General features: G+C 39.4%; 1 protein-coding gene across 5 annotated transcripts in view; it reads right to left on the reverse strand.

Moving 5' to 3' along the window:
- The window catches only part of TET1 (tet methylcytosine dioxygenase 1), an 84,645-nt gene that overhangs the window by 19,755 nt on the left and 48,930 nt on the right, over nucleotides 1-15,960 (reverse strand). For 4 of the 5 annotated variants that reach the window (XM_072040354.1, XM_005009109.6, XM_072040353.1 and 1 more), the window contains 4 exons: nucleotides 10,146-10,354; nucleotides 9,000-9,150; nucleotides 5,432-5,521; nucleotides 4,847-4,984 (listed from right to left, as the gene is read on the reverse strand). In XM_072040354.1, coding sequence (XP_071896455.1) covers nucleotides 4,847-4,984; nucleotides 5,432-5,521; nucleotides 9,000-9,150; nucleotides 10,146-10,354 — 588 coding nt within the window. Of the gene's footprint in view, nucleotides 1-1,245; nucleotides 3,731-4,846; nucleotides 4,985-5,431; nucleotides 5,522-8,999; nucleotides 9,151-10,145; nucleotides 10,355-15,960 lie in introns of those variants that run through there. The other variant, XM_072040355.1, reaches the window with a different exon arrangement.

Consider the following 15,960-nt stretch of genomic DNA (forward strand, 5'->3'; position numbering starts at 1 on the left):
TCTTTTCTCTTGCAGCTGAGAAGCAGTTTGTTTTGTTGGCCTCTTATAACCTGAATGAGCTTGCGTAAGTCTGCAAGTCCGAGAAGGGAGTCCCAGACAGTTTTCCTTTTGACCACTTGAGGCTCTACTAACAGTGCCTTCTGGATACACCCACCTCAGGTGCCGTTTTCATGCCGCGTGCTGTAACATGGGTGCAGTGCACAAACCACTGTCTGGGAACTCACAGATTACCAGTGAAACTTCTAGTATTTCTCCATTTTCACAATATAAAGAGTAACAAAAATCCTTCTGTTTTGGCCAACCTCTTTTCAGTGGTTTGCAGGGACAGGACAAGGGGCAACGGCCACAAAACGGAGCCCAGGAAGTTCCGCACCAACATGCGAAAGCACTGCTTCACGGTGAGGGTGACCGAGCACTGGCACAGGCTGCCCAGGGAGGTTGTGGAGTCTCCTTCTCTGGAGATATTCGAGGCCTGTCTGGACGCCTACCTGAGCAACCTGCTCAAGGGAACCTGCTTTGGCAGGGGGGTTGGACCCGATGATCTTTCGAGGTCCCTTCCAACCCCTTCAATTCTGCGATTCTGTGATTCCGTTAAGGTGCTGTGGAGTTTATCTTTTCTCTGATTTGCTATAATCTGGACCTCCAACTTAAGCATCTAAATACTTATGTAGCTCACAAAGAAGTTGTGGACATGACCTCAAATGCACTCTTCAAGTATTTGCAGACATATTGTGTCATTTATTGCAAAGGTCTGGACATACATATGCAGTGGTAACTTGGTGAGCTGTAACTACAGACATACAGTAAGTTATGGGAAGAGCAGAGGATCTTTAAAAAAAATTATAAGAAGGAAAAAATCAGGAACAGTTTGTTGATGGATTGCTTATTGACACTAACTACTTAATTCTGCTGCCAGTAATTTTACATTGCAGCTGCCTTTGAAGCATAGATGTAAGCAGAGATGTATCTTCCTCCCCCTCCTTCCGCAGTGCCTCCTACAGACTGTGCAGCCCCGCCACTGCTCTCTCACCTTCCTCCACCCCAGCAGAAACGGCAACATGCCCCACATGGTGAGCAGCACCCATATGCATGGCACACAGCTAGTAAGGTCATCATAAACCATTTTGTTCTAGCTGTTGTGAAACCCCTTATTTCAGTGATTTAAATGGATTCACGCAGGCATTACGAGTGTGATCCTTTGCAGCTAAGCCATTGAAGAAACAGCAATACTTACATTTCACAGAATCCATTAATAACTATAAAGCCTTTATTTACATGCTACTCATTTACAGTCTAGCTTCACATCGACAAGGAACACTGCACCCTAACACCGTGTTGCAGCATACAGCAATGGCCCTTAGTACAACATTAAAAGATGACAAAAGAATCTGAGTAAAACTGGATGGCATATTTATTGACTTCGAGGTTCTTCAAAAATTCAATCCATAGGCAGAAATTACTTTGCTTCTTTCAGATAACCATACTAGTTTACACCTCTGTAGAAATGCCAAGTGTTTTCATTCTATTATAGAGACAAAGAGGGAACATCCACTTTTGTCTTCAGCTTTTCTATCAAAATGCAGTTCTGCAAAATTATCAGATTTTGATAGCCAGGAAAGGTTTTCAGCAAATCAAATCTCCCATGGTAAATCTTGCTTTTTCTAAGTTAAAATGTACTATTCTACCTTGTATCTACAAAAGATGTTTCCAAAACTTTTTTTCCTCCCCTGTTAACAAAAATGATAGTCATTTATTTTCAGAAACACGTACAAATAATTCACTTCATCATCAAAACATGTATATCTGGAAAAATACAGAATGCTTTTCTGAAATTCTGGCAGTAACAGAGAAAGGAAATTATTCTTCACAGCTGATTAGATACAATATTATTTTAAATATACAGTAAATTCCCTACTTGTCCTTAAGCTCATTTAGTGTTTTGCTGAACTCATATCTGTGTCTGATTTAAATCATTAAAAAAAATATCTGTTTTTCCTTTACTTTCTGTGCACTATGCAGTATTTCTTTCCTATTTGTAGAGAAAGTGATTCACCAACTACTGAAGGAAGAAATGAAAATGTCACTCATGCCATAACTAGTGGTGACAGAACTGGCAGCATTTTATAAATACCATCTTATAAGGTATTTATTTATTTCAACCTTTTTAGTCTAGAGGAACTTCCGATTTTATAAATGAACATGTTGTGTCTGGGTAAGAAGGAAGAGAAGCAATCTTACCAACACCAACAACGTGCAAGATGACAAGTATGTTTTGTACAAATTTTAAAAGTGTAAGTTGTGATTATCATTAAAAAATCAAATAAAGGAAACGAGGAAAAATGTAAATTAATTTGCATGCCTTTCAGTTTTAAAAAGTCAGGCAAGTCATCCCCATTCTGTTTATTAGCACGTTATCAGAAAACAATCATCTATATGAAAACTGACAGTCACCTCAGGTAGGTGTAATACTTGCACACACTGCATTTTGCATACAGAATATGTCAAAGGTAAGATGCAAATACCTCCATCATTGCCAGCAGTGACCTGTACGAAACGCTAATCTATTTTAAGCTAAGTAGGTAGCTGAAGTAGCTTCTGAAACTACATGGAAAACAGGAGGTGACCAGACAGATGCTAGAGTCACATGTGGTAATTTTGTTTTGTGTTCTTACCACTAGTTTTCCTATTTGTTTACAAGCCAAACTTAACAACCCTAATTTTGATCATCAACAAGCTGAATCTAGATTGAAGAAAGTCCAGCATATCCTATTACCTTGTCTGCAGAATAAAACTCTCTGCTTTGGGCTTCCAACTGTACCTACATATCTAAGCGTACTAGACAGCAACTTAAATAAGCCCTCTCACTGTGGATGTTGTACATAGATCATTAGCTAACTCTGAACTCCAGTTCACCTTCTTGTTAAATTTTGTTACATAAATTGAGTGTTAATATTTGCCACCTACTTATACACAGCCTTTTGTTTCAAGCGTATTGGAATAAAGAGAATATGAAGTTTGCAACAGGTATTTGTATGAGTGAGCTATCTGATGAAGATCCTATTTAAAGGTGAACTTCTCAGCAGCTGGAGTGATTTTATGTTTTGTAAGACTTACAAAATTAATCACCAAAATAACATCAGATTATTACACATACATACACATTCATAGAACTATTCCTTGGTACATTCCTCAAAAAAACACCAGCACACACACACAAAAAACAAACAAAAAAAAAAACAAACAACAAGAGTTAATCATCCCTCCAGCCAACTGTTGGCCACACATTTATGACTTTTCCAAGAGGATAACTGTATTCTTTATGGGATCCAATATGGCTGAGTGAGTAGTGGGATCAGTTTCCATTTTGTCTTTACATTAACAGGCAAAGTAGCACTTAAAATATTATTTTGGGAACACCCAAATTAAGTTTCATTTAAAACTATGTCATGCAGTCTACCATGAAAAGGAAGTCTCATTTCCATATTTGAGATCTTTAAAAGGTCTAAATTATCATGCTTCAGAAGCTCTGAAGTGACTGTACATACACATGAGCTTACTCATAGTAGCTCACTAATACTTTGCAAAGTATGCTTTCAGCATTTTCTTACTAAAATATCTGCATGTAAGTAGCATTCAGTATTAGGAAGAAAGTGCTAGTCTATTCAGGACTGGCATTGCTGATGAATTCTGAGGCCTGCTTCCATAGTTAAGTAACAGATATTTACCCCACCTGCAAGAAGACATTTAACATCAACAACCTTTCCAGTCACTTCTCCTTGACGTTACATACAAACACCAGTAAGTATACACTTAAATTCAATGCTTTATTGCATTCAGCTCATCACAGCAACATAATAATTGAATTCTCATTTTCAAATCTTAAAAAAATCAGTTTATAAGATGGCAGAGATTTTAGATGCGTTTCCTTTTTCTGTATACACATCCTTTGATTGAGAAATTATCCTCAAGTGTTACCGATGTACAAGAAGTCATCCTAGTTGTTTAGGAAGTATTTACAGTGTTCTAACTACTAAAGAAACAAAACTCATATTTACACAAGCATTGTCAGCTTTATTTCATTTTCTTCTGACTGTGTCCCTCTTCATGACTATGGGTCTCAGTTTCTAAAAGACTACTTAACTGAGTAATTCCCAACTGATTTTCTCACTAACAAACCAGCAAGGTATTTAGTACAATGATCACATTAAAAACAAACAAACAAACAAACAAAAAAAACCCACTGATAACTGTGGGTTATCCTTTCATAGTGAGATACTCAGATTTAATTTCAAGGACCGTAACAGGCACCTGAATCCACCACCTGCTCCATGACATCACAGGATGTACTTTCTGACTAGTAACTTTACCAATGTGAAGCCTGGTAAGTGCACACTGCAAGAAGAAAGTGGATTTGATGGGCTGGGGGAGGTAAATTAATAACAAGTTTATTTGTTTAAGCTCTTCTACAGATGTGTGTGCAACTCCTTGATTAGGCCATTATTACCTGACTTTGAGCATCGAGCCTCTACTCAGAATAACTTATCCGTCCCATGGACAATCCTGTCTAAAAGGCTCTTGTGTCTTCAAAGAATTATGGTATTTTGTAGGAAAGATCACTCACATACCTTTCTTGATTTGCTTTACAACAAGATGAACTTATGTCCTCTGTAGACTAATAATAAATAGATCCAAATAACATGAGAATTTATAAATGGCAACGTGCAAATCATTTAATAATCGTTTAAAAAACTTCACACAAGTGTACCCACTAAATTAAGAAACATTTTAGGACACAGAGTAATCACAACAGTAAACAGTACAAAAAAAGAAAATCCTCTGTACATACCACAGTGCTTCCATTGTGCATGTTATGTGTATCCTTATGGGCATGGGCACAGAAATCTATGCAAGCTGTTACACCAGAGAAAGGCCTACCGTCCTTGGATCCAAGCCGACAGTCTGGGCCCATGTGCTCATTTTCCACCTAAAAATGAAATGAACTACAGGTACTTAGGACTGCAAGTGTGTGACGCAGAGCCCCCTAAGCCACAAATGCATTTGGGACTGAATAAATACAGCCAGTAAGTATATCAGAAAGCACCTATTTCCCCACGAAACATGCAATACTTCTTACTGGCTGTCAGCAAGATTATCAGCTCAGCCAGGATCAAACCGTCTCTGCAAATAAAGTGTTTTTATTTGCAAGACTTTTAAAAATGCACAGCTGGTGGCGTAACTTAATCACCAGCTGGAATAAAAAAGATTTTAAAACCAACCACATGAAATAACAAATGGAAGTAACAGTGGGATTCGTCACATCTGTGAGATCTCCTGCTTCCACCTGCTAACATACTTCCACGCTGCATCTCATTTTTAAACAATACTGCCTTGCTGGAGGTACAGCTACACTAGTTGGCTGTCACAGACCTACCTGGTTCTGGAAAGCTTCAGGAGCAAGCTTTTTATAAACCGGAGCCACATCAGTAGCTAAAGTTTGCAAATTATTTTCAAGAAGTTCCTCCTGCAGAGAAAGACAATGTTTAGAGAGCTACAATTTACTTTAAATGAATCCAATCTGGTTTAGAGATGTCTGACTCAAGTCAGCAAAACCAATAAGGTCCACCTGTACCTTATTTTTATCAATCTGACGTCTGTACCATTGTCTTCTGTCGCTGGACATAAATAAGGCAATTTTTAAATTACTAAAATACCAAAAACAATAAATACAAGTCAACCAAATAGCAACAGAGGATGTGTGCTAAGGCGGAGAAACCTAATATACAAGGAATTTGTTTTTGCCTTGTTTCCTCCTTCTCATCCACAGCCAATCAAGGAAAGAGGTGTGTTCCACAGAAAATAGAGAAATACCATCCAGAAGAAAAAAATTATACCACATTCTGGGTGGAGATGGAAACTCATGTCTTCTTTTAGTGTTTTGTTTATGGGGTCTTAAGTTACAATGATAAATTCCTGCTAAAATATAAAGTTTGCAACTTCTTTGTCTTTTAATCTGATGAGTTACTCCTAACAGTATTTAACACTGATTTCAGCTCGCAGGGGAAGAGGTATGTTTCTAAAACTGTAATAGAAACCTTAGGAAGAGTTGGTATTTTGTTATTTGGGTGTGAAAAATTCACAGGACCTCATAGAAATATCTACTAGATTTGGAAGTAATATTCAGCTCCCTGGGGAAAGCCATGGACACATGATGGGCTTCCGTGGCAGTGTGACATTTAAACTCTTATTTAGAAAAACACAATTCCTAAATTCTTGCTTTTCCTGAATTGTTACTTTTCCAGGAAAATCACCAGCAACCTGGGAAAGAAAAGGTGACAGACTCATTCTGGGGTTATGTATCTCCTACTTTGTTTTCCTCCAAAGGCCAGGCTTTTGAAGACAACTGCAGCTTCAGTTTTGCACACTGGGTAGTGGCAAAAAACAGCATCTTGCTTCTTTGTGTTCTACAAGAAACACTTGTCACCACATATTGTAAACACTTATGCCCATAAGTATACTTCACATTTTTCAATGTGATATTACAAAATGATACTGTATTTTTAACTTGTACTATAGCCAGTTTATTAACTGTTGATTGCTACCACATGTTCTTCTGAACTGCACTGAAGGTAACACATCCTTAATTATCTATCCTATGTACTATTCTTACCTAGGTAAATACACCCTTAACCTCATCTGACTCCATCCAGGGCCTCAAATGATCAACCAATCCAAATCTTTCTGGACTTCGAACTATCTTCGTTTTAATGTGCTATATCTCCTAGCTTTATGCCATCTGCAAAATCATCAATATCCAGTTAGCTAGAAGAAGTATCTGATAGAAAAATAAAAAACCAAATGAAGAGAAAAAATATTCACCAGTAAGTACTCTTTTTTGAGATGTATTGCCAGCCCGCACACACACTGAAGTGCCCAGCCAAGCACCACTGGCACCTAGAGCTGGAGGCTTTTGCACAGCAGCAGCCAAAGGGTGCACACACTTCCCTCACAGACAAACACCAGAACGGATTGCCTGTGTGCTCTGCAGCCTTTATCCCCTCCCAGCTGCACTCCCCAAGGAGATTTTAAAACTTCAGCAGAAAAAGGGAAATAAGACTATACACTTTCAGATCACACATCTAGAAAACATCCCATTATTGGTTAAGTAATCCACTCAGATAACTGCTAATGTACTGTAGTGGAAAGTATTCTCCTACAAAAACCTGCAGATTACCTGTTAAATGAACAGGCAACCCTAGAGTGCTCTCATTAGTGGGGCACCATTTCTAGATGCCACTATGAACGCCATCGTGCTTGACTGAATGGAGCTCAAGGTGGCCTTTCACAGACACAGGGGAAGCGATGTCACCAACATAGCCTGCAGACTCATGCAACACGGTGTGATCAGCGAAGAATCTATTTGAGCTGCCTTTTAAGAGATTAGGATGCAGGCTAATATTTCATTGGACAGTGCATATGAAGACTGCCACCTTGCTGATCTCCCAGCTAATGCCATTAGAAGCATTAGAAACCTGCAGAGGAAACATGCACAGGATGCTCCGTGTGCGACACTAAGCAGGGAAGAACCTAAGACACAGTAACAGAAAACGGAAAGGGACAAAGGGGAACAGGACTACTAAAATGAAGGAACATCCAAACATACACAGTTCTCTGTAAATTAAAATTTATAAAACAAACTCCTTCAAGACATTTTAGACAAGCAGAGAATTTCTACTTGTACTTCCTGAAGTCAAGTATTCACTAGGAAACAAGTAGAGAGAGGCTGTGTGCCCTAGACTGCTGAGGCAGAAGTCCCATTAGCACTTTAAGTGCTAATGAAGTTCGTGAATACCCACAATGCGAGTGGACAGCGCAAGTCAAAGGAGAATGAGGGTTTTGCATTGTGCACATGAGCATAATATGTGCTTAATCAGGTCTTTTGTGGAAAAAAATAGGACTTGGGAGGAGTATTTAGCTCCAGTGAATAAACTGACATCACTCTTCCCAGAAACATTGTGTGCGCACACATGTGTACACTACACATTAAAAATGCACAACGCTCCTCCTGTCTGGCCTTCAACCAGTGAGGTCTTTTCTGTATCTGGCAGCAGTGGAGCTCAGGAGCTGAGAAAGACTAATGGCAGGATAACCCAGAAGGAGAACTAGGTAACAGACTGCTCTATATGCGTCTTTTAAAGCATGTCAGATATGCTAGTGAAGACCTAATTCATTTATCCAGGAGCTCCACAGGGAATAGGAGTTACGCAGTCAGAGCAAAAAGAACTTTAGAGTTAGCTCAAGGAATCTTTTTGCTTTATGTCCCTCAGGCAGTGCTTATCAGTTTATACCACATTTATTCCTTCATCACAAAGTAACTTTGTTTTTTAGAGGTATATTACTTGGCATAATCCATCATCATATTTTCTGCACTGAGCTTTATGTCACCACTAATGCTCATAATCAGCAATTAGGAGTATCAGTTGGATGCATCATATCTTACTGTAATTCATTCCCTTAAGTGTTTCAGAAGCATGTTGTCCAAGGAAATAACAGTTTATTCCCGATGTCAGACAGATACCAGGTTGTCTGCTGGTCAGGGATCAATGCAAAAGGCATGTAATCCAAGGCACAAACATTTCTATAACAGGACAAGAGGACTGAATCTGTTGAGGTGCAGTCTTGGTGCTTATAAAACCCTTTATCTCTAATTACAAAGTATCATCATTTCATATCAATTTACACAGTGGAGCTAAATATGTAAAAAAAAAAAAAAAAAGAAAGCATTTAAGGATAATTTTAGAGTACTTAAGGAGATAATAAGAGAGCACTTTCACGCAGTGGAAAAGTTATAAATGCTACAGCTACAAAACATTCAGTTGAATACCCATATGATAAGCAATGCGTACGTATGTGTGGGGAATATCTGCAGATCCCATTTCTAGTTCTGAAAATCATCTGAATAAATAGTTGGAGAAAAAAAAACACACAAAATAAAGTCTTACTTGTTTAGGGTCATCAGTGAGAAGCCTAAATTTCCTGGGGTTTTTGCTTCTTGCAAATTTACATCCATTGAAATACATACTCCATGAACAGCCAAATGAGAATGATGCTCCGCAAGTTTCTGGATCAAGTCCTTGACATGCACAAGTACGGCTATGAACGGAAATAAAGACAAGTCATGTTAGCTGACAATGCAGCTTGTGTTTTTTTTTTTTTTTAAAAACTTATCAGTGATATTTGTTATTTCTTTTATAATACATAGCAAAATAACACAGTTTAACCGGGTATTTTCTGTTAATTAAATATTTTTGTGTAGAGGATTTTTTCCCCAAGGAAGACAGTCCCAACTCCAAAAAGACCCACGAGTTCTACTGCTACAACACTGAGATTTAGCATTATTGTCAAATTGATCCAACTTCTAAAATGGAACAACCTTACTTAGCCTAACCATTTAAGAGCACAAGCTCATTCAGGCCACTGCACAGCTGTTAGATATTGGTTAAATATAGGCAACAAAAAATCAGCACGAAGACAGCTCTGCTCCACAGCTTGAGTTTCAATGAGGTTCAATCTCTCATTTATTTAAAAAAGATGGAGTATTTTAATTTTACATCTACGTAGAATTACAGCAACATCAGCTGAAGAACATGAGACAGCTGACAGCACTACTACTGCTTCTCTCATTTAATTAATATAACTGAAAACAAAGCACATTTGCAGTTGTCCTGGCCAGACTTGAGATGCTGGGCAATGTGTACTGCCAGGACGAGACATCCTCAGATCTCTCAAAGGCCTCCCTCATGCCGTATACTCATGTGCAGGAGGAAAGGCAGCACACCTTCCTCTCGTGACCAGCCAGCTTGGCTCATGAGCACAGTACAAGTCACATCCTAGCAGCTCCTTACCATGCCTGCATATGTAAAGTGTGTGCAAAGACAGGGGAGAAGTTGCCACCCGCCTCCCTGGGCTTTCCTTGTACAACTATCCCTTGGAGCCTGGCCTCTAGAAAAAGCCAGGAACTAAATTTTATACTGAAATGACACCTAGTGGTTTGTAACTTTAACACTACCAGTGAAATCTCATGCTATGTATTACAGAACAACATTCAAAGGGTGACCCAACGATCACTGACAAGTGAAGTGACATACTCTTCATTTAATGCACATCTGCGGCTTGTGGGACAGCCGTATTTTCTGAGGCTCTGCGTCAGTTCTTTGTACAGCGTGTCAGCCAGGAGATGAGGGATCCCTTCCCAGGCCAGTATGAGAATCACTATGACGGCCGTTTGACAGTGGTGTCCTGCACGCTGACGTACCAAGCACAGCAACTTTTCCTCATCGCTACTTCTTCGTATCACCTGGAAGAATCATTTTGTTTATTCTCAGATAAAAGTAGGAAACACATAACGTGTTGTTCTTCTGAGACATGTCAGGCCTGGAAGAGAATGAAAAATCGCTGCCTGAAGTGTCCGTCAGCAAGCAGGGGCAGGAAAGCTGTGGTCTCTGATGTAAAACATTACTTCAAATTACTTCTCTATCTGTAGAAACAGCGCATGTTACAGGAGGAATACCCTAGGTGTTCTACACAAACAATGAAGACGGATTAAGAAGAAAATAACCACTAGAAGTAAATAATCATCTCGAAGTAACAGATCCACTGCTAATAATTACCTTGAAAGTACTACTGAAAATGTACTGCAGAACGCAGGTACATAAAAGCACACTCCAAAAGCAAACAGCCTTGTGTTAAGATGGTTACCACAGTTACACATCAGCATATAAGATGGTTTCTATCTTGGAAAACAATATTACAAGAAAGTGATGAAAATAAATGGTGTTCTTAGTTAAGGAAGCAAGGAGATTTTACATAACATATCCCTAAATGACCTACATTACAGTACTTAACAAAGTGCTGATTTTTTTTTACTGATTTTATCCATGCAACAACACACCAAAGACTAACATGATACAGAACACTATAATGGCTTTCAATATACCATGAAATTAAAGGGGGGAAAAAAAAGATAGTCTAAGTGCTACATATTTTGTTTTTTGGCATAATTTGAAACAAAGCCACATTATAAGAGGACCAAAAATGCATTAACACTAGGTAGTACTAGAACATAGGCTTTGAAAATATGTTTATCTATTTGTCAAACATGTTTTACCCACCATAGCCTCTATGAGGCTTCAACAAAAGTTCCAAGACTTCAGTGTTAAGCTTCAACAAATGTATTGGACCTGGACCTCTCAGGCATTAGAGGCCAAATCTTCCTCCTCGGCTCGGTCGTACACAGGATGAAGACAGCTGGGTTGCTCCACGCAGTGAGCCTGTATGCTTGTAGATGGGCTCTGCCAGCCCCGCAGCAAACACGCTTGCTCAAGGCGAGCAGCCAGTCATCCTGGCTTTCCACCCAACAACCCCTATCCATTAGCAGAAACCCCACAGCTAAGTTACTAATCAGGGCCTATAAAAGCAGGAAGGCAACAGTTTCACCTATTCTTTGGATACCTCCAAATGGCTGAATTTTCATGCAGATTCCCTATCAGACTGATGTCAAAGCTTCTTTGTTGCCAGACTCGCAGCTAGCTGTCATTAATAATGTGAGCGCTAGCCTGATCAACTGTGAGTATCTAAATTATTTGAATTAATTCAAAGTGGGGACCAAAGTACCCTCGCAATTAATCTGCAAATGAAAGGATCTTCATCAGACTAACAGTTTCAGAGCAAATCTGTTCAGGCTGAGAAGAAAGAAGCAAGCTTCAAGTTAGTTTGTGTCAAGGGAGAAAGCATCACCCTTTTAAAGTTGATTACGCAGCCTTAAAATCAGCCTTAAATTGAGTGAGAAAACAAGTAACCGCATCTGAGGTACCATTTCTCAAAAGGAGTCTTGGTTGTGACTGACCAACCGGTACAGTATTTTCTGTAAAGAAAGAAAAATAATGCAACTCATTTACATTTGAGTGAGCTTTACAGAAAAGCTATTAGGGCTGACACACAATACAGGTTATTCATGTTGGTGTGAGTTTTACATTCCTGAGGCAGCACTGTTCTTTCGAGTCAGAAAGAGGAATTTGATTTTGTTACTCAGAAGGAAGGGTGATGTTTTTAATCTCTTTTGTCTTCCTTGGTTTTCTAGACTTCCTAACTTCAATGAGGAAATCTGGTATCTCTTAGTTTCTCAGTACAACATCAGGTTGCCCTTTGTGAGCTCTCACAGAGCTCTAAACTGGAAATACAGGGTCCAGGAAAAATGACAAATGGACAGGAAGGTAATTCATAGTTTGCTTTGAACAAACATCACACCACCCTGGAGTTAACCCCAGCTGGAATTTGCTTTATTGTGCAAGCAGCAGATATTGCAATACTCTTACTGGACCCCAGAACATTTTACAGTCCATTGTCTTTCAGGCCACGAAGGTGGCTAAGGGATTTATTAGTTGCCTGAATTTAATTTCTGCACCTCTTAAGATGTTACATCATATGCTCACATCTGACTACTGCAGCTGCAGTACTCCTGCCCTTTGGTAACTGGGGTAAGGCACTTTTCTCCCCCTGTCTTAGAAGAGCACAACTCACACCGAAGCAATCGCAGTTCCTCCGGGCTCACGGCCAGCGGCAGTGCAGGCAGAGCTGGAGCAGTGCTGCTTTTCCTATGTTAACTGCTGGTGCCCGCTCACACTACAGCTGACTTTCTCAAAGCAGTAATAAGTGGAGACTCTCTTTGCAGTAATAATAAACTCACAGCAACACCACACTCAGCTTTAATTCACAAAAAAGCACAGTTGAGGGAGACAACTGAAAAACTATAGAACAAATCCAGGCAATAGAAACACCATGTAAATTCCTGATGATTTAACATTTTTTCTCATGAGGAAAATCCCCACTGCACTCCTTGACTTGGTGACTTATTAGTGACATTAACACTCATGTAATTTCATTAATTTCCAGCTTGCCATTTGTTTTTTAGATTATATCCACTATGTTTCTAAACTCTGTAAGTAGTTATATATTAAGCTAAAGAAAAAATTACCATATCTGCTTTTCTTCCTGAATTTGTGTTTATCTCAGTAACTGGTAAAGCCCAAAATGCGAATACAAGCTGTGCACTGCTTATCAAGATTCTGTCTGATATGCGAACAGACCAGATTTCTTACTGTTTGTAATGGGCCTCGTAAGGTTTTACTTGATTGATCATTTCTCAAATTATTCTTAAATTCAGGCATCTCCAATATGATTTATTTCCATCCCAGTTTCTGCAACTTGAAGTGATTCAAGATGATTTCAAGACCTCTTAACCCTTAAAGTTCCCCAAACCACAGTGTTTCAACCCACTACTCCCCCCACAAACACACATTGTGTAAAACATCCCGCTTGTTTTAAATTTGTGCAACAACATCATCATTTTAAAGTTGTCATGAGTAGCATACAAAGGCTCAGCCTACACTCTGAACAACCTTTTGTTCTTTGGGCATGTGCTTGATACAGTGGTCTTTCTCAGTAAGGCAAATTTTATTCATGCACTATCACAGCCACAGAGAATACAATACCAACATAACTTATGAATCAATTCTTCATGCAATGATTTAAAACATATATGGATGTGTTATTGGAATTTTGTAGACTAATCCCAATGTACTTATTGTTTCCCTATGACACACTCAGATGCTGAGCATGAAGTTAAATATGCAGCAGAGCAAGTCATTTAATGTTTCTCAGACTGTAAACAATGCACAAATCAGCTGGCAAATCTCATCTCCAATAGTTGTTGATCCTACCCATGATTTCTGTGATGTAGTTGTTAAAAATGGTAAAGTAAGCAATTAAATACTTCAGTTTGGTTAATTTGGGTCCCTAATGCACTTAAAAGGAATGAGAAAATAATCATTTAAGTGGTAAAATTTTAAAGGTAGCTTTTTAAGACAGCAAAATAAAAACTTGTCCCTGCAACTGTTTTTCCACACCACCATTTCTCAGTGACTCACATAGACAAATAATATAATAACAGAAAAAACAGACTTGTAGTAAGTTTCTAAAGTATTATATAACACTTAAATGTGGTACGATCATCTTTTTTGCAGGTACATAGGCCCAGATTATCCCTGAGCTCATTTTAGCAAGCAGTAACTGTCACCAGTACTAAGCATCCATCAGAAAATTCCTACATTTACAACAAAATCAGTTCCTGCTGTAACACAGCCCTTCTGGAAAGCCACAGACCTGACAGAATGCCCTGCAATGCTGGACCTGGGCATGAAGCTCCAGGCAACCTGCTCCTTCAGCTGGTCACTAACATACACACATCTAGGACAAGCAGAAAAACTGAAGTGGGACAAACACCTCCTGCCTAACAGCTTTCTTATGCACATCCGTATTTGGACACACAGCAACACAACTATCACCCTTGTAGGTTGCCAGTTTGGGCAGAACATTCATTTGTTTTTGTCTTTTCCCAAATCTCATTTTGTACATTCCTCCTGTGCTGCAGTCTGGCACCCACCACCACCACTTTGTGGACCATGCCTGTTCTGCATTATTACAGCTCTCCATGTGTTCTTGTTTATGCGTGCAACTTAAAAAGACAGCAATTCGACTCATTTCTTTTATTAACTAGTCCAGATATTCTGAAGTGGCAGAATCAGCTAATACAAGTAAGCCTTCAGGGTGAGCCACAAACTGCCAGCTAGGACAGAGAGGCCATCAACAGCACTTCTGGCAACATACTACAGCTAAACCTCTGATTCTACAAGCCACAAAGGTAGAAATTAACCCAATTTTCCTAACAGGAATTATGAACCCCGAACTAGATTATTAAAGAAGTGCCATACACTCCAGGAGTTTAACAAGGCGTTACGGGACAAATAAGCAGCTTCTCAATCCCTCACATACAAGGATACCAAAGAGACAGAGAAGGATAAGAGGACTTCTTGGGATTACTTTACTGCATTAATTTTGCCTCCAACTAAACACTGTAAGAGCAGGACCAAGTCAGAGAAGCTGACTGTCCAGCCTTATCCCAATCCTGGCAATGACTACCAGCAGTTGCCTAGGGATGAGCAGTAGCAGAGGCTTCTGGACACAGAGATGTTTCTCATCAACTGTTGCTTCATAGCATCCATAGGCAAAGCTGAATTCCAAGTCATGTGGAGGAAAAAACAACCCCTTTTCTTTGTGCTGAGCTCATCTTCCCCAAACACTAGTGCTTTTGGTATAGGATGAGACTGGATGATAGATAGCTACTGGTCTCTTCATGCCACAAAGTCCAAGAGAAGTGTGCTTTCTCCCTTTCCCACCTGCCAGGCAGAGAAGCCTTCCCTTGTTTTGCTGAGCTGGGAGACCAGAACTGTTGGCAGAATTTAAGACTGGCGTGCAGCATGCATTCGCCCAGAGGCATAACCATACTTCTTGGTTTCTTTATTCCTTCCCAGCAATTCTCACTGGCTTCTTTTGCTGTTTTCATCACTACTGAACACCAAAGCTGTTTTCTTACGTACTTTTATCCAAGCAGTAACCCTCAGACTGGGGTCCATCACTGTGTATATACAGCTCCACTCTGCTATTTGCATTGCTTCACATTTACCACCAGCAAGACTTATCTAACATTTTACTGGCCATTCATTCTGGACACCAAGTTCTGCCTGTAGGTGATTATAGCTGGCCCTCTGTTGTCACAAACAACTCTCGTTGGCAACTTGTCACCTCAGTGTTTCCCACTTTTTTCAAATAACTACTGAATATACTGAACAGCATAGATAAAGTTTACGAACAAAACTTGCTCCAGCTGTCCAAGTGTTTAAGTTCTACTTACTTGAATTATTTCTTTTAGATTGTTGAAGCAATTGTCTCAACCCTTGGCAGGAGCTCTAGAACAAGGAATAATTACACTGTGAATAAAAAATACTTGATGTCCTTAAACATAAGCCAGTCTATCTAAATTAGCACGTACATGACTTATGTAACTTG

The sequence above is a fragment of the Anas platyrhynchos genome, chromosome 6 (assembly GCF_047663525.1).
Source record: "Anas platyrhynchos isolate ZD024472 breed Pekin duck chromosome 6, IASCAAS_PekinDuck_T2T, whole genome shotgun sequence".
NCBI lineage: Eukaryota > Metazoa > Chordata > Aves > Anseriformes > Anatidae > Anas > Anas platyrhynchos.